Source organism: Pristiophorus japonicus, chromosome 19 (genome assembly GCF_044704955.1).
Source record: "Pristiophorus japonicus isolate sPriJap1 chromosome 19, sPriJap1.hap1, whole genome shotgun sequence".
In the NCBI taxonomy this organism is placed as follows: domain Eukaryota; kingdom Metazoa; phylum Chordata; class Chondrichthyes; family Pristiophoridae; genus Pristiophorus; species Pristiophorus japonicus.
Genome location: NC_091995.1, coordinates 36608677 through 36627789, shown reverse-complemented (window position 1 = coordinate 36627789; position 19113 = coordinate 36608677). Strand labels below are relative to the sequence as shown.

Genomic DNA, 19113 nt, shown 5'->3' with positions numbered 1-19113 from the left:
TTCAGAGATCTGTGGACAAGCACTCCAAGGTCCCTTTATTCATCTACACTTTAAAGTGGCCTGCCGCTTAATGTGTATATCCTTTCAATATTAGCCATCCCAAAGTGCATTACCTCACACTTCTCATAGACATAGAAACATAGACATAGAAAAACATAGAAAATAGGTGCAGGAGTAGGCCATTCGGCCCTTCGAGACTGCACCGCCATTCAATGAGTTCATGGCTGAACATGCAACTTCAGTACCCCATTCCTGCTTTCTCGCCATACCCCTTGATTCCCCGAGTAGTAAGGACTACATCTAACTCCTTTTTGAATATATTTAGTGAATTGGCCTCAACAACTTTCTGTGGTAGAGAATTCCACAGGTTCACCGTCTCTGGGTGAAGAAATGTCTCCTCCTCTCAGTCCTAAATAGCTTACCCCTTATCCTTAGACTGTGACCCCTGGTTCTGGACTTCCCCAACATTGGAAACATTCTTCCTGCATCTAACCTGTCTAAACCCGTCAGAATTTTTTTAAACGTTTCTATGAGATCCCCTCTCATTCTTCTGAACTCCAGTGAATACAAGCCCAGTTGATCCAGTCTTTCTTGATATGTCAGTCCTGCTGTCCCGGGAATCAGTCTGGTGAACCTTCGCTGCACTCCCTCAATAGCAAGAATATCCTTCCTCAAGTTATGAGACGAAAACTGTACACAATACTCCAGGTGTGGCCTCACCAAGGCCCTGCACAACTCTAGTAACACCTCCCTGCCCCTGTACTCAAATCCCCTAGCTATGAAGGCCAACATGCCATTTGCTTTCTTAACCACCTGCTGTACCTGCATGCCAACCTTCAATGACTGATGTACCATGACACCCAGGTCTTGTTGCACCTCCCCTTTTCCTAATCTGTCATCATTCAGATAATAGTCTGTCTCTCTGTTTTTCCCACCCAAGTGAATAATCTCACATTTATCCACATTATACTTAATCTGCCATGCATTTGCCCACTCACCTAACCGATCCAAGTCACTCTGCAGCCTCATAGAATCCTCCTCGCATTTCACACTGCCACCCAACTTAGTGTCATCTGCAAATTTGGAGATACTACATTTAATGCCCTCATCTAAATCATTAATGTACAATGTAAACAGCTGGGGCCCCAGCCCAGAACCTTACGGTAGCCCACTAGTCACTGCCTGCAATTCTGAAAAATACCCATTTACTCCTACTCTTTGCTTCCTGTCTGCCAACCAGTTCTCAATCCACGTCAGCACACTACCCTCAATCCCATGTGCTTTAACTTTGCACATTAATCTCTTGTGTGGGACCTTGTCGAAAGCCTTCTGAAAGTCCAAATAAAACACATCAACTGGTTCTCCCTTGTCCGCTCGACTGGAAACATCCTCAAAAAATTCCACAAGATTTGTCAAGCATGATTTCCCTTTCACAGATCCATGCTGACTTGGACCTATCATGTCACCTCTTTGCAAATGCGCTGCTATGACATCCTTAATAATTGATTCCATCATTTTACCCACTACCGATGTCAGGCTGACCGGTCCATAATTCCCTGTTTTCTCTCTCCCTCCTTTTTTAAAAAGTGGGGTTACATTGGCTACACTCCACTCCATAGGAACTGATCCAGAGTCAATGGAATTTTGGAAAATGATTGTCAATGCATCCGTTATTTCCAAGTACTCTGGGATGCAGTCCATCAGGCCCTGGGGATTTATCGGCCTTCAATCCCATCAATTTCCCCAACACAATTTGCCGACTAATAAGGATTTCCCTCAGTTCCTCCTTCTTACGAGACCCTCTGATCCCTTTTTTATCCGGAAGGTTGTTTGTGTCCTCCTTAGTGAATACCGAACCAAAATACTTGTTCAATTGGTCTGCCATTTCTTTATTCCCCGTTATGACTTCCCCTGATTCTGACTGCAAGGGACCTACGTTTGTCTTTCCTAACCTTTTTCTTTTTACATATCTATAGAAGCTTTTGCAGTCCATTTTAGTGTTCCCTGCAAGTTTCCTCTCGTACTGTATTTTCCCTGCCCTAATCAAACCCTTTGTCCTCCTCTGCTGAGTTCTAATTTTCTCCCAGCCCCTGGGTTCGCTGCTATTCCTGGCCAATTTGTATGCCACTTCCTTGGCTTTAATACTATCCCTGATTTCCCTTGATAGCCACGGTTGAGCCACCTTCCCTTTTTTATTTTGACACCAGACAGGGATGTACAATTGTTGTAGTTCATCCATGCGGTCTCTAAATGTCCGCCATTGCCCATCCACTGTCAACTCCTTAAGTATCATTCGCCAATCTATCCTAGCCAATTCACGCCTCATACGTTCAACGTTACCCTTCTTTAAGTTCTGGACCATGGACTTTGAATTAACTGTTTCATTCTCCATCCTAATGTAGAATTCCACCATATTATGGTCACTCTTCCCCAAGGGGTCTCGCACAACAAGATTGCTAATTAATCCTCTCTCATTATACAACACCCAGTCTAAGATAGCTTCCCCCCTAGTTGGTTCCTCGATATATTGGTCTAGTAAAACTTCCCTTATGCACTCCAGGAAATCCTCCTCCACCGTATTGCCTCCAGTTTGGTTAGTCCAATCTATATGCATGTTAACGTCACCCATAATAACTGCTGCACCTTTATTGCATGCACCCCTAATTTCCTGTTTGATGCTCTCCCCAACATCACTACTACTGTTTGGAGGTCTGTACACAACTCCCACTAATGTTTTTTTCCCTTTGGTGTTCTGCAGCTCTACCCATACAGATTTCACATCATCCAAGCTAATGTCCTTCCTAACTATTGCATTAATCTCCTCTTTAACCAGCAATGCTACCCCACCTCCTGTTCCTTTTATTCTATCCTTCCTGAATGTTGAATACCCTTGGATGTTGAGTTTCCAGCCCTGATCATCCTGGAGCCACGTCTCTGTAATCCCAATCACATCATATCTGTTAACATCTATTTGCACAGTTAATTCATCCACCTTTTTACGGATACTCCTTGCATTAAGACATAAAGCCTTCAAGCTTGTTTTTCTAACACCCTTTGTCCTTTTAGAATTATGATGTAGTATGGCCCTTTTTGTTTCTTGCCTTTGTTTACTCGGCCTTCCACTATTGCTTTTTACCTTTCTACCATCTGTTTCTGACTCCATATTACTTCGCCCTGTCTCGATGCATAGGTTCCCATCCCCCTGCCATATTAGTTGAAACACTCCCGAACTGCTGCCCAAGTACAAACTGTCCCTTTTGTACATGTCCCACTTCCCACAGAACTGGTTCCAATGTCCCAGGAATTTGAATCCCTCCCTCTTGCACCACTGCTCAAGCCACGTATTTATTCTAACTCTCCTGCTCCCTCTACTCTGATTAGCACATGGCACTGGTAGAAATCCAGAGATTACTACCTTTTGAGGTCCTACTTTTTAATTTAACTCCTAGCTCCATAAATTCAGCTTGTAGGACCTCTTACTGCTTCTTACCTATATTGTTGATACCTACATGTACCACGACAACTGGCTGTTTACTCTTTCTCTCCAGAATGCTCTGCAGCCACTCCGAGACACCCTTGACCCTTGCACCAGGGAGGCAACACACCATCCTGGAGTCTCAGTTGCGGCCGCAGAAACTCTTATCTATTCCCCTTATAATAGAGTCCCCTATCACTATAGCTCTCCCACTCTTTTCCCGCCCTTCTGTGCAGCAGAGCCACCCATGGTGCCATGAACCTGGCTGCTGGTGCCTTCCCCTGGTAAGTTATCTCCCCCAACAGTATCCAAAACGGTATATCTGTTTTGGAAGGAGATGACCGCAGGGGACTCCTGCACTACCTTCCTGCTCTTTCCTTGTCTCTTGGTCACCCATTCACTATCTGTCCTAACCCTTACCTGTGGTGTGATGCAACTCACTAAATGTGCTATCCACAACACTCTCAGCATCGTGCATGCTCTAGAGTGAGTCCATCCGCAGCTCCAGTGCCGTCATGCGGTCTGTCAGGAGCTGCAGCAGGACACACTTCCCGCGCACATATTAGTCAGAGACACTGGAAGTGTCCCTGATTTCCCACATAGCACAGGAGGAGCATGACATGGGTCCGAGCTCTCCTGCCATGACTTAACCCTTAAATTAATTTACTTACTTAAACACCAAACAGCTACTTAGTAGTTCGCTGCCAATTAAACCAATCTAAAAGTCAGTCTAAAAGAGAGTTATACTTACCAGTCGAACAGCCAACCACTTACCAGCTTGGCTGTGATGTCACCTCTCAATTTCGCACCCCTCTATCTTTGTCTGCAGCTGGTTGGGCTGGTCTCTGAGCCTCCGTCTCCTACTCTCGCACTCCTTATCAGCTGCTCCAGTGTCAGCACTGGTAGGAAAAACAAAACAAAACAGCGCCTGCCACCCCGACTTGCCCTTAAAACTCACCCACTTACCAAACTCACGAATGCCACTCTAAGCTGCTGCACTCCGTGCTCTGCACGAGTTGCCTCTTTTTAAACTGTATCTTGGTCAGATGACTCACTACTGGTCAGTCGTTTACAGAACTGGTTTTAACTAACTGCTAATTGCCTCCTACTGGAGAGTTACCTTGTTTTTCTGTGCCTAAACCTGAAAGATTCCCAACTATTTAACTTTTCCCCTTTAAATTAAACTGCTACTTACTTAGAAGCTACTGGCAATTGCCACGAACAATTTACTCCAGCCTCCAAATGTTTTAAATTACCGAATTAAATTTTATTTGCCACTGCTCTGCCCACCTGACCACTTGATTGATATCCACCCGCAGTCCAAGGATTTCCTCTTCATTATCAACCACTCAGCCAATTTTAGTTTCATCTGCAAACTTCTTAATCATACTCCCGATATTCAATTCGAGATCATCGATATATACCACACAAAGCAAGGGACCCAGTACTGAGCCCACTGGAAACATCCTTCCATTCACAAAAACATCCAGCAACCATTAACCTTTGCTTCCTACCTCCAAGTCAATTTTGCATCCAACTTGCCACTTTGCACTGCATCCCATGGGCTTTAACCTTCGTGACCAGTCTACCATATGTGACCTTATCAAAAGCTGTGCTAAGGTCCCACACAAGGTCCCACACAAGGTCCTGCACAAGAGATTGGTGGGCAAAATCAAAGCGCATGGTATTGGGGGTAATGTACTGACGTGGATAGAGAACTGGTTGGCAGATAGGAAGCAGAGAGTCGGGCTAAACGGGTCCTTTATAGAATGGCAGGCAATGACTAGTGGAGTGCCGCAGGGCTCAGTGCTGGGACCCCAGATCTTTACAATATACATTAACGATTTAGATGAAGGAATTGAGTGTAATATCTCCAAGTTTGCGGATGACACTAAACTGAGTGGCGGTGTGAGCTGTGAGGAGGACGCTAAGAGGCTGCAGGGTGACTTGGACAGGTTAGGTAAGTGGGCAAATGCATGGCAGATGCAGTATAATGTGAATAAATGTGAGGTTATCCATTTTGGGGACAAAAACACAAAGGCAGAATATTATCTGGATGCGGCAGATTAGGAAAAGGGGAGGTGTAACGAGACCTGGGTGTCATGGTTCATCAGTCACTGAAAGTGAGCATGCAGGTACAACAGGCGATGAAGAAGGCAAATGGTATGTTGGCCTTCATAGCTAGGGGATTTGAATTTAGAAGCAGGGAGGTCTTACTGCAGTTATGCAGGGCCTTAGTGAGGCCTCATCTGGAATATTGTGTTCCGTTTTGGTCTCCTAATCTGAGGAAGGACGTACTTGCTATTGAGGGATTGCAGCAAAGGTTCACCAGACTGATTCCAGGGATGGCTGGACTGTCATATCAGGAGAGACTGGATCAACTGGACCTTTATTCACTGGAGTTTAGAAGGATGAGAGGGGATCTCATAGAAACGTACAAGATTGTGATGGGACTGGACAGGTTAGATGCGGGAAGAATGGAAGTCCAGAACCAGGTGGCATAGTCTTAGGATAAGGGGTCGGCCATTTAGGACTGAGATGAGGAGAAACTTCTTCACACAGAGAGTTGTTAACCGATGGAATTCCCTACCGCAGAGAGTTGTTGATGCCAGTTCATTGGATATATTCAAGAGGGAGTTAGATATGGCCCTTACGGCTAAGGGGATCAAGGGGTATGGAGAGAAAGTAGGAAAGGGGTACTGAGGGAATGATCAGCCATGATCTTATTGATTGGCGGTGCAGGCTCGAAGGGCCGAATGGCCTACTCCTGCACCTATTTTCTATGTTTCTATGTAAAGTCCATATACACTACATCATACAAACTACCCTCATCGACCCTCCTGATTACTTCCTCGAAAAATTCAATCAGGCTAGTCAAACACGATCTTCGCATCACAAATCCGTGCTGACTGTCCCTAATTAAACCTTTCCTTTCCAAATGTAGATTTGTCCTGTCTTTCGAGGTTTTTTGCAATAATTTTCCCACCACTGAGGTTAGGCTGACAGGCCTGTAATTACTCGGCCTGTCTCTTTCTCCCTTCTTAAACATTAGCATTCCTCCAATCCTCCGGCACCATGCCTGAATCCAAAGAAGACTGGAAAATGATGGTCAAGGCCATTGCTATTTCAACTTTTACTTCGCTCAACAGCATGGGTTGCATTTCAACGAGGCCTGGGGACTTATCTACTTTCAAAGCTGCTATATGCTTTAATACCTCCTCTCTCTGTGTTTATTTCATCCAGAATTTGACACTACTCCTTGATAGCAGTATCTGCATTGCCTCTTTCCTTTGTGAAAACAGACGCAAAGTATTCATTAAGAACCATACCAACATCTTCCGCCTCCACACATATTGTCCCTAATAGGCCCTACTCTTTCTTGAGTTATCCTCTTATTCTTAATATATTTATAGAACATCTTTGAGTTTTCCTTAATTTTACTAGCCAAGAGTTTTTCATGCTCTCTCTTAGTATTCCTAATATCCTTTTTAATTTACCTCTTACCTTTCTAAATTCCTCCAAAGATAGTAGTTTTTAGCCATCGGTATATGAAATAAGCTTCCCTTTTTTTCTTTATCCTCCACTGTAGGTCCCTAGATTTCCCAGCTTTTTGCCTACCCTTTTTCTTTAAGAGCATAGGTTTGGCCTGAGCCTTCCAGATCGCCTCCTTGAATGCCTCCCACTTTTCTGACATTGATTTACCCACAATAGCTGTTTCCAGTCCACTGTGGCCAAATCACTCCTCAACTTAGCAAAGTTAGCTTTTCCCCAATTTGGGACTTTTATTCCTGGTCTATCCTTGTCCTTATCCATAACTAACTTGAATCTGACTGAATTATGATCACTGGCACCCAAGTGCTCTCCCACTAATACCCCTTCAACCTGCCCAGCTTCATTCCCCAAAACTAAATCCAAAATCATCCCGTCTCGTGTTGGGCTTGCTACATACTGATTTACAAAGTTCTCTTGAATGCATTTTAAGAATGTCGCACATTCTATACCCTTCACACTATATTTGTCCCTATCAATATTAGGACAGTTAAAATCCTCTACTATTATTGCTCTATGATTTTTGGACCACATCAATTTGCCTAAATATTTTCTCCACTCTCGCGCTCCCACTGTTTGGGGGTCTATAATACATGCCCAGCAATGTGATCGCCCCTTTTTTATTTTTCAATTCAATCCATATAGCCTCTTTTCATGATCCCTCTAACATATCCTAGGGTCTTAAGAGAGGTAGCGGCAGGGATTGTAGATGCATTGGTTGCAATTTCCCAAAATTCCCTGGATTCTGGGGAGGTCCCAGCAGATTGGAAAACTGCAAATGTAACGCCCCGAATTTAAAAAAGGAGGCAGGTCTGTAGTTTCCTGCTTTCCAAAAGCAGGAAACTATAGACCAGTTAGCCTAACATCTGTGGTTGGGAAAATGTTGCAGTCCATTATTAAAGAAGCAGTAGCAGGACATTTGGAAAAGCAAAATTCAGTCAGGCAGAGTCAGCATGGACTTATGAAGGGGAAGTCATGTTTGACAAATTTGCTGGAATTCTTTGAGGATATAACGAACAGGGTGGATAAAGGGGAACCAGAGGATGTGGTGTATTTGGACTTCCAGAAGGCATTTGACAAGGTGCCACATAAAAGGTTACTGCACAAGATAAAAGATCACTGGGTTGGGGGTAATATATTAGCATGGATAAAGGTTGGTTAACGAACAGAAAAGACAGAGTCAGGATAAATGGTTCATTCTCGGGTTGGCAATCAGTAACTAGTGGGGTGCCGCAGGGATCAGTGCTGGGATCCCAACTATTTACAATCTATATTAACGACTTGTAAGAAGGGAGCGAGTGTAATGTAGCCAAGTTTGCTGATGGTACAAAAATGGGACGAAAAGCAATGTGTGAAGAGGGCACAAAAAATCTGCAAAATGACACAGACAGGCTAAGTGAGTGGGCAAAAATTTGGCAGATGGAGTATAATGTTGGAAAGTGTGAGGTCAAGCACTTTGGCAGAAAAAGATCAAAGAGCAAGTTATTATTTAAATGGAGAAAGATTGCAAAGTGCTGCGGTACAGCAGGACCTGGGGGTACCTGTAGATGAAACAGAAAAGGATAGTATGCAGGTTCTGCAAGTGATCAGGGAGGCCAATGGAATCTTAGCCTTTATTGCAAAGGGGATGGAGTATAAAAGCAGGGACGTCTTGCTCCAGGTATACAGGTTATTGGTGAGGCTACAGCTGGAATATTGCGTGCAGTTTTGGTTTCCATATTTTAAAAAAGGATATATTTGCTTTGGAGGCAGTTCAGAGAAGATTCACTCGGTTGATTCCGGGGATGAGGGAATTGACCCAAGAGGAATGGTTGAGTCGGTTGGGCTTCTACTCATTGGAATTCAGAAGGATGAGAGGTGATCTTATCGAAACGTTTAAGATTATGAGGGGGCTTGACAGGGTGGATGCAGAGAGGATGTTTCCACTGATGGGGGAGACTAGAACTAGAGGGCATGATCTTAGAATAAGGGGCCGCCCATTTAAAACTGACATGAGGAGCAATTTCTTCTCTCTGAGGATTGTGAATCTGTGGAATTTGCTGCCTCAGAGAGCTGTGGCAGCTGGGACATTGAATAAATTTAAGACAGAAATAGACAGTTTCTTAAACGATAAGGGAATAACGGGTTATGGGGAGCAGGCGGGGAAGTGGACCTGAATCCATGATCGTATTAAATGGCGGAGCAGGCTCGAGGGGCCATATGGCCTACTCCTGCTCCTGTTCTTATGTTCTTATATCATTTCTCCTCCCCGCTGTAATAGTTTCTTTAATCAATACCATATCCCCCCTCGCCTTTTTACCCCCCTCTCTAGCTTGTCTAAAAATCCTGGAACCAGGAATATTGAGCTGCCAGACCTGCCCCTGCTTCAGCCATGTCTCTGTAATAGCTATAATATAATACTCCCAAGTGTCTACCTGTGTTCTTAGCTCAACTGCCTTATTCGCTATATTCCTTGCATTAAAGTATATCCCATTTAGCACAGGAAAACCTCCTTGATTACTACTGACTAACCCTTGTTTCCTCTGTCTTACAGATTCGCTTTCTAAATTATTGCTATCCAATTTCAGCTTTGCTTCCTTCCCTATTGAATTTGCTCTCAGGTTCCCATCCTCCTGCCAAGCTAGTTTAAACTCTCCCCAACAGCACTAGCAAAACTCCTCGCGAGGATATTGGTCCCGGCACTGTTGAGGTTCAACCCGTCCAATTTGTATAGGTCCCATCTCCCCCAGAAGCGGTCCCAATGCCTCAGGAATTTAAAGCCCTCCCTCCTACACCAACTCTCCGGCCACGGTTGACGGGTGTTTTTGCAACTGGAAGGCTGTGGGGTTCCATAGGGCTCAGTGCTGGGTCCCTTGCTTTTTGTAGTATATAATCAATGATTCAGACTTAAATGTAGGAGGCATGATAAAGAAGTTTGCAGATGATACAAAAATTGGCCGTGTGGTTGACAGTGAGGAGGAAAGACTGCAGGAACATATCGATGGACTGGTCAGTTGGGCAGCGAAGTGGAAAATGGAATTCAATCCAGAGGTAATACATTTGGGGAGGTGCAAGAAGGCACGGGGAATACACAATAAATGGGAGGATCTGAGAGATGTGGAGGAACAGAAGGACCTTGGTCTGTATGTTCCAAGATCTTTCAAGGGGCAAGTAACTCAAATTGGGATTAGCGGCGATCAGCATGCCGCTAGGTGGAGGGGATAGCAAACCTAAGAAAGTGGGATGGGGCCAAATCAAAAGCCCTCCGTCACACTCGCTCCTACAGGGCTAACCACTTTTATTTTTCTACCTCAACCTTTTGTTTGTTCTTTTTAGAGAAAAAGCATTGTAACAGCTGTTAGGCTTCTTTCTGACGAACTTGCCAAAATTAAGCACCCCTATGTCTTGGCTATCACCGCGTATGCCCTTGCCTTGTTCGATCCTGAAAGTTCGATAGCGCTCGAGGCAGGTGACAAACTGAAAAAAATCGCAATTTATGATAAAGGTAACCTTTTAATCTCTCCTTTAGTCGCAGAGTTAACAGAAAATATTGAGTAAGGTGCTTTCGGATTAAAGCATTTAGTTTTATAAGTTATGTTTCAGTAGCACTAGATGTTGTCATTTAGTCGTTTGAGAATCCGTATTATACATAATGTTGTTAACATGATGCTATCACATCAAATAATCATATATATAAATGTGTGCACTCGGTCCTCCTTAATACATTCACCCAGTGCCCTCTCACAGCCTTCTGTCACAACATCCAACTGTTTTTTAAAGCACTCCGGGTTTTTCAAATCCAGCACCCATTCTGAAATCAACTTCACAGCTCTTTTTCGACAGAAATCATCCCTGTCCCAGCTCTGAACTTGTCTTCTACTAGTCTGAATGTATGCCTGTTGTCTTTCTATCCCGATTGAGTAATTGTGTTGCATTGTTCCTGTTGTGTATGGAGAAAGAGTCAGACTGAACACTGTGAGCTCAAAGTAAAATGTGACCTTAGTCTTTTATTGTAGGTCTCCAGAGTGCCTCTCCAACCTGTGAAGCCTCCTTAAATACCTGTGCTCCCAAGGGATGATGGGATCCCTTGGGACTCTAGGGGAAGAGCCCTCTGGTGGCTGTACAGAGTAAATACAAGTCCACATATATAACAGTTCCCTAAATGTGTTAAGTTGTCTCACTGATAACTATTTTCTACCCAGTTCACTATCATTTCGGTTCAACCATTGAAGTATGTTGCTATTGTATCCGAATCCTGAAACAACACTCAACATTGTTCAGGGGATATATATGGAGTCCTGGTCAGAGGCACAACTCCACCCGCATCTAACCATAATTGAGGATGTGTATCAGGCTCTGTAATGATTGCAGTAATTATTGATGTAGAAGGAACTGAGTTGCGGTCTTGCTGCACAACACATTGAATAACAGCCTCAAACCCTCCGAGATTTCTGTGTTACCCCAATTCTCCACACTTCCTTTGCCTCCCCATAGGCGGCCGTGCCTTCAGTTGCCTAGACCCTAAATTCTGGAATTCCCTCCCTTAACCGCTCCACCTCGCTACCCCTCTTCCCTCCTTTACGATGTCCCTAATAATCTACCTGTTTTATCATGCATTAAAGCACCTCTCCTAATATTTCATGATGAGGATCAGTGTCAATTCTTGTCCAAGTTTCTATGTTTCTACCTATCTATGTTTCTGTAGCGCTCCTGTGAAGAGCTTTGGGATCTTTTACTGCGATAAAGGCGCTATATAAATGGAAGATGTCCTTACGCTCAAATCCATCGATTGAAGTTCATTTTAATCGTTGCACGACCAATTGAGTCTTGCTTTGCTGAAAACCAGTTTTCTTGTGTTGTATAACATTCAGTTGCAGTTTGAACAGTCACGGTGGTGACCAGGACTGAAATGATATCAGGCTAAATCTTTGCTGTTCACACCACATTCTTGCTTTTGGATTTGATCTTGTTGCTCTAGTGCGGCCGGAGACAGCTCACATTCCGATTTACAAGCATTAATTCTCGTAATCTGTTTGTGTTTGAAACATAAAACAGAAAATAACACCCGCCATTGGAACGCTGATGAAACAACGCTACACGATAAAGAAAGCAATCTAGGGCGTGTACCTCCGGCATCAGCTATATCAGTCGAGACCACTTCATACGCCTTGCTCCAGACAATAGCCATGAAAGATCTCTACTACGCAAACGCCATTGTAAAATGGTTAACGGAGCAACGGAACTACGGTGGAGGTTTCCGCTCAACACAGGTACATTTTATATTTGCTAATTAAGAAACTGATTGCATTTAGTTTACATCCAATGACAGAATATGTTGATGCACTGGGGAGATCAGATTTTCTTTGTTGTTTTCTGCACCCAATATCTTACAAATGCATCTGCAAGATGCACAGCAGCAACTCGCCAAGACTTCTTCAGCAGCACCTCCTAAACCAGCAACCTTTACCACCTAGAAGGACAAGAGCAGCAGGCACATGGGAACACCACCACGTCCACGTTGCCCTCCAAGTTACACAACATCCTGACTTGGAACTATATCACCGTTCCTTCATCGTCGCTGCGTCAAAATCCTGGAACTCCCTCCCTAACAGCACTGTGGGAGTACCTTCACCACACGGACTGCAGCGGTTCAAGAAGGCGGCTCACCACCACTTCCTCAAGGGCAATTAGGGATGGGCAATAAATGCCAGCCTTGCCAGCGATGCCCACATCCCCTGAATGCACTTTTTAAAAAACATCTCAACTGATCAGTTTTATTTTGAGAAAATGGCAGACGTTTTTTTTTGTTTATCTCACTTGTTTACGCGGTACATCATGTTTCAGTCCAATGTAACTGCGACATGGAGTTTCCAATCGGTTGCGCTGTTCTCTTTTGCCGCATTTCGCCCAAAATTGGTGAAATCTGCGGAAAAACATCGCAAAATTCTCAGCAAAGATTATGCCCAGCACAAATTGAATTTACGCGACATTAACACTGGATTAAGTAAATATCACGCTGGAATGATTCCTGAGATGAAGTGCTTGTCTTATTAGGAAAGATTGAGCAGGTTGGGCCTGTACTGGCTGGAGTTTAGAAGAATGAGAGGTGATCTTATTGAAACATATAAGATTCTGAGGGGGCTAAGACAGGGTAGATGCAGAGAGGATGCTTCTTCTCACGGGGGAATCTAGAATTAGGGGGCATAGTTTCAGAATAAGGGGCCACCGATTGAAAACAGAAATGAGGAGGAATTTCTGCTCTCAGAGGGTCGTGAATCTTTGGAATTCCCTACCCCAAAGAGCTGTGGAGGCTGGGTCTGAATATATTTAAGGCGGAGACAGACAGATTTTTGAACGATAAGGGATTCAAGGGTTATGGGGAGTGGGCAGGGAACTGGAGTTGTGGCCAACACCAGATCAGCCGAGATCTTATTAAATGGCGGAGCAGGCTCGAGGGGCCAAATGGCCAACTCCTGCTTCTATTTCTTGTGTTCTTATGTAGAAGCTGGCCCTACCCATAAACTTGGACTTGCCCCCAGATCGAATTGCTCATCATGGTAAGTTTCTGCTAATTGGGTCTTTGTGGAGGATCTAAAAATTAAACTGCACTTTTTGGGTGCAAGGCCACGATTAGGCACATTTTAAAAGCTTTTCAATATTTATTTTTAATTTTCTAAGGAACTGATACTGTATCCCAATATAAATAGCAAATGTCTCTATCATTTTCAGTCATTTAAAACCATGTTACTTGCAGGAGAACATAAGAAACAGGAATAGGCCATAAGGCCCCTCAAGCCTGCTTCGACATTCAATAAGATCATGGCTGATCATGGACATCAACTCCAATTTCCTGCCTGATCTACATATCCCTTGATTCCCCTAGACTGCAAAACATATTCTACCTCAGCCTTAAATATACTGAAAGTCTCAGCATCCACAGCCCTCTGGGACAGAACATTCCAAAGATTCACAACCCGCTGAGTGAAGAGATTGCTCATCATCTGTCTTAAAAGGCCGACCCCTTATCCTGAGACGATGCCTCCTAGTTCCAGACACTCCAGCCAAGGGAAACAACCTCTCAGCATCTACTCTGTCAATCACCTTCAGAATCATGTATATTTCAACGTGATCACCTCTCATTCTTCTAAACTCCAGAGAGTATAGGCCCATTCTACACAATCTCTCATCATAGGACAACCCTCTCATCCCAGGAATCAAACGATTGAAACTTTGTTGCACCACCTCCAAAGCAAATGTACCAGAACTGTGCACAGTACTCCAGGTGTGGTCTCACCAACGCCCTGGAGAACTGTTGCAAGACTTCCTTACTCTTATACTCCAACCCCCTTGCAATAAAGGACAAAATGCCATTTGCCTTCCTTATTGTTTGCTGTACCTGCATGCTAGCGCTCAGTGTTTTTGCACGAGGACACCCAAATCTTTCTGACCACCAACATTTAAAAGTTTCTCACCATTTAAAAATATTCGGTTTTTCTATTCTTCCTACCAAAGTGAATAACCTCACATTTTCCTACATTATACTCCATCGAACACCGTACTGCCCACTCACTTAGACTATCTATATCCCTTTGGAAACATTTGTGTTCTCCTCACAGTTTACTGTCCCACCTAGCTTTGTATCATCAGCAAACTTGGATACATTACACTCGGTCCCTTCATCTAGGTCATTAATATAGATTGTAAATAGCTGAGGCCCCAGCACTGATCCTTGTGACACCCCACTAGTTACAGCTTGCCAACCTGAAAAAGACCTGTTGATCACTACCCTCTGTTTTCTGTCTGCAAACCAATCCTCTATCCATGCTACTGTATTACCCCGAACCTATGAGCCTGTATCTTGTGTAATAACCTTTTATGCGGCACTTTATCGAATTCCTTTTGTAAATCCAAATATACGACATCCACTGGTTCCCTTTTATTTACCCTACTAGTTACATTCTCAAAAAACTTTAATAAATTTATCAAACACAATTTCCCTTTCATCAAACCTTATTAACTCTGCCTAATCATATTTTGATTATTTAAGTGCCCTAATCCTTAACAATGGATTCCAACATTTTCCCGATGACTGATGTCAGACTAACTAGCCTATAGTTCCCTGTTTTCTCTCTCCCTCCTTTCTTGAATCGCGATGTTACATTTGCTACATTCCAATCCACTTGGACCATTCGAGAATCTAGGGGATTTTGGAAAATCGATACCAAGGTGGATTGGTGTTCTGATTTAAAAATACTATTTAATGTAATAAGCACATTTTCAGCCTTATTAATTAAACTGTACCAAGTTATCACTCTTGAATATATCAAGGAATATTTTAAAATATTTTGTAAGATGTTGCCTGATTGCACTGGTTGCAGGAAGATTTTTTTTTCCAGCGATACGCAAATGAGTTTGAGCAGAAACTCAAGAGAAAAAAAACTTCATAAAACCAGTGCAATTTTGAGTGCAATTTGTGCCCAGATCATCCATTGCGCCCAAAGCAGAACTCCACCCTGTGCACCTTTTAAATATGAGTGCTGAAAATACATGCAGAAACTGTGAGGGTTTTACATTCAAACATTCATACAAGAAGATGTGTTTTCCTTGATGTCTGTTATTGGTTGTTGTGTAAATACTGGACAATTATCTACACCCTCCAAGATGGACAGATTTTTCCTGACACGCTGCTGCTTTGACGTTGCAGTGTTTTTACCAGCGCTGGTGTATCCTGTAATGTTTCTGAATACTGGAATTGCCAGCTGCACTTCTGATACAAAATGTAGACAATTATCCTTTGCAATTGGCAGGTTTTCAATATTTGAAAGTAAATCGCGTTGGTTTTTGAACTGAAGTACACTGGCTCAGCGGGTAGCACTCTCGCCGACTGAGTCAGAAGGTTGTGGGTTCAAGTCCCACTCCAAGAACATTCAGCCCCCTCAAGAAAACTACGCTGACACTCCAGTGTAGTGTTGAAGGAGCACTGCACTGTTGGAGGTGCGTCTTTTGGATGAGACGTTAAACCGAGGCCCCGACTGCTCTCTCAGGTGGATGGAAAAGATCCCATGGCAGTATTTTGAAAAGGAGCAGGGGAGATATCCCCGGCGTCCTGGGGCCAATATTAAAACCCTCAATCAACACAAAAAAAACCAGATTTTGTGGCCATTATCACCTTGCTGTTTGTGGGAGCTTGCTGTGTGCAAATTGGCTGCTGCGTTTCCCACATTACAACAGTGACTGCACTCCAAAAATATTTCCTTGGCTGTAAAGCAAGTTAAGTGATCCGGTGGTCGTGAAAGGCACTATATAAATCCAAGTCTTTCTTTATTACTACATTAATACGTTAACAAAAGGATGTGTTAATTTGCAACAGTAAAATTCTCTGATTGGGTCCCCTGATTACTGTTTGGTCCCTTGGAGGATAAGACACACCCAGCAGTTTCTCTGCAGTGAGCAATTAGAACTGTTCAGCTCAAGTTCTCAGTGATTTTGCAAAGTGTAATTCGAGCCATTCTGACTGCTGTCTCCAGACAGAAGAGAGCTCATTCTTACAGGTTAAGACCACCCCTTGCCAGCGCCCAAGATCCTGCACCATCTTCCAGCCAAAGTTTCTGCTCCATCCCAGCCCAAGTTCCTGACACCCCCAACCCAAGTTCTTGCCCCTGCCCCGCCCCCCAGCTCAGGTAGCTGTCCCATCCCAGCCCAAGTTCCTGCCAGCCCCAGCCCAAGTACTTCCCCCGCGGCCCCACCCCCTGACCCCAGCTCAGGTTCCTGACATCCCCTGGCCAAGTTCCTGCCCCCGCCAGCTCAGGTAAGTTCACCATTCCAGCCCATGTCCCTGCCCTATCCCAGCCACAGTTATTGCCCCATCCCCCAGCCCAAGTTCCTGACCTACCCAGCCCAAGTTCCTGACACACCCAGCCCAAGTTCCTGCCCATCCCCCAGCCCAAGTCCCTGTCCGCATCCCAGCCCAAGTCCCTGTCCCCATCCCAGCCCAAGTTCTTGATCCCCCAAGCCCAGATTCCTTTCCCTTTCCCCCCCCCTCCCCCCCACCAGTCCAAGTTCCTTCCCCATTTCAGCCTAGGTTCCTGACAGCCCTTTCCAAATTCCTGAACCCCAGCCCAAGTTCGTGTTTCCCCCCAGCCCATTTTTCTGTCCATTCCAGGCCAGGTTTTGACCTTACCGTCACCCCCCTCACCCACCCCACAACATGCCATGCTACAGATGTGGGTCACGGATTGTTAACAGGTCTATTGGGTAGCAAGTGAATACTGACAGTGTCTTGACTTCTGGATTTCATCTACTCCAATTATGTCACTTGCCACGCAGGCACTGAGCTTTCCAAGAAATCAACCAGGTATCGAGGGAGGAGAGGGAAAACATAGTGCGGGTGCAAAGGCGGTGGTGTTGGAAGAACGAGATGCATCTTCCCTGAGTTCCCTCTCACTCTTTCCCCTCTGATCACCTCTCCACCATCCCCTCTCTCTCCCCAAGTCTCTCTCTCTTTTCCCATTCTCTCTGCCCCAATCTCTCTTTCTCCCCAAGTCTCTCTCACTCTCTCTCTGTGCTCCACTCTTTCTCTCTCCCCCAAGCTCTCTCTCTACCCAGGCACTCTCTCTTATCCAGTCTCTCACTCTCTCTGCCTCACTCTATCTCTCTCCACAGTCTCCCTCTCTCCCCGCCCCCCAGCCTCACTTTCTGTCTCTCCCCAAGTCTCTCTTTTTCCATTCTCTCTACCCCAATTTCTCTTTCTCCCCAAGTCTCTCTCTCTCTCTCTCTGTGCTGCACTCTCTCTCTCTCCCCCAATCTCTCTCTCTACCCAGGCACTCTCTCTTCCCCAGTCTCTCACTCTCTCTGCCTCACTCTATCTCTCTCCCCAGTCTTACCAGCCTCACTCTCTGTCTCTCCCAAGTCTCTCTCTGCCCCACTCTCTCACTCCCCCCCCAGTCTCTCATTCTGTCCCCAGTCTCTCACTCTCCCTCCAGTCTCTCTCTCCTCAGTCTCTCACTCTCCCCCCTAACTCTCTCTCACTCTTCTTCCAGTCTCTCTCCCCCTCCCCCGGTCTCTGTCACCCTTCCCCCCTCTCTCTCTCCCAAGTTTCTCACTTTTCCCTCTGTCTCCCTCTTTCTCTCCAGTTTCCTCACGCTTACCCAATCTCTTCCCCCCGCCACCCCCAGTCGCTCTTTCTACCCAGTCTCACTCTTCCCCCTCCCCCACCCCCAGTCTCTCTCCCCCTACAGTCTCTCTCTCTCCCCCGTCTCTCACTACCTCTGAATTTTCGCTCCCACAGAATGCGGCAAAAATATTAGTGTAGATAGTCATGGTGATCTTTTAGGCAAAGATCCTGGAGATAATCCAAGAGCCCTAGAACCAGCTCCAGCGACAATGAGCTCCACGTGGTTCCTGGTTCGACCTCACATCCGGATTCCTTGTATGTCGCACTGCGCATGCACGACTGGATCGAGCACACATGTGCAAACAGGGGGCGGAGTCCAAGACGCGCATGTGCAGAAGGACATAAAAAAGTTGTTGCAAATAATTACTCTATTAACATAAATTCCAGCCAATCACCACAGTAAATTCTTTAGTGGACATTAGTTTAATGGGGCAATTTTAACCTAACCTGCTTGTCGGGAACCTGACAGCATTGGGTGCAATGCTGGTTTAGCACCCCACCCAATTTTACTCTCCATCGAAGTCAATATTGGGCGGTTTTAAAACATACGTTCCACCCGATCCTGTGGGATTCCTGTCCGGTGAGTTAAGTTAAAATTGCTCCTGAATAGAGTTTAGTTTTAGCTTCCTGTAACATCCCCCATTCCGTGGCCATTATTTCACTGAAAAAGCTCGGGCATAAGGGCCTGGACATTCCACTGCAGTTAATGGATGGACTGTCAGGCTCTGTAACGGGCAGCAGATCCGATACTGCCCGATTTGTGCCACTGCCCAAAACGAATTTCTAGCCCTACAGGATTGGATTTAAGGCAAATTTTTAGCAGCGGTTTGCCTGATACGGAATCCTTTACCCAAAGTGCCTCAGGTCATGCTTGGCATCCAATGGCAGATGAGAATTGTTCTTATACCTGCTTTCCATACAAGTTACAAACAACACC

The 19113-nt window shown here is 44.8% G+C and overlaps 1 protein-coding gene across 1 annotated transcript in view; it reads left to right on the top strand.

Moving 5' to 3' along the window:
* LOC139230173 (complement C4-like) overlaps window positions 1-19113 on the top strand; it is a 192202-nt gene that overhangs the window by 134336 nt on the left and 38753 nt on the right. Inside the window, exons 26-27 of the mRNA XM_070862015.1 lie at window positions 10340-10508; window positions 12059-12273. Coding sequence (XP_070718116.1) covers window positions 10340-10508; window positions 12059-12273 — 384 coding nt within the window. The remainder of the gene's footprint in view (window positions 1-10339; window positions 10509-12058; window positions 12274-19113) is intronic.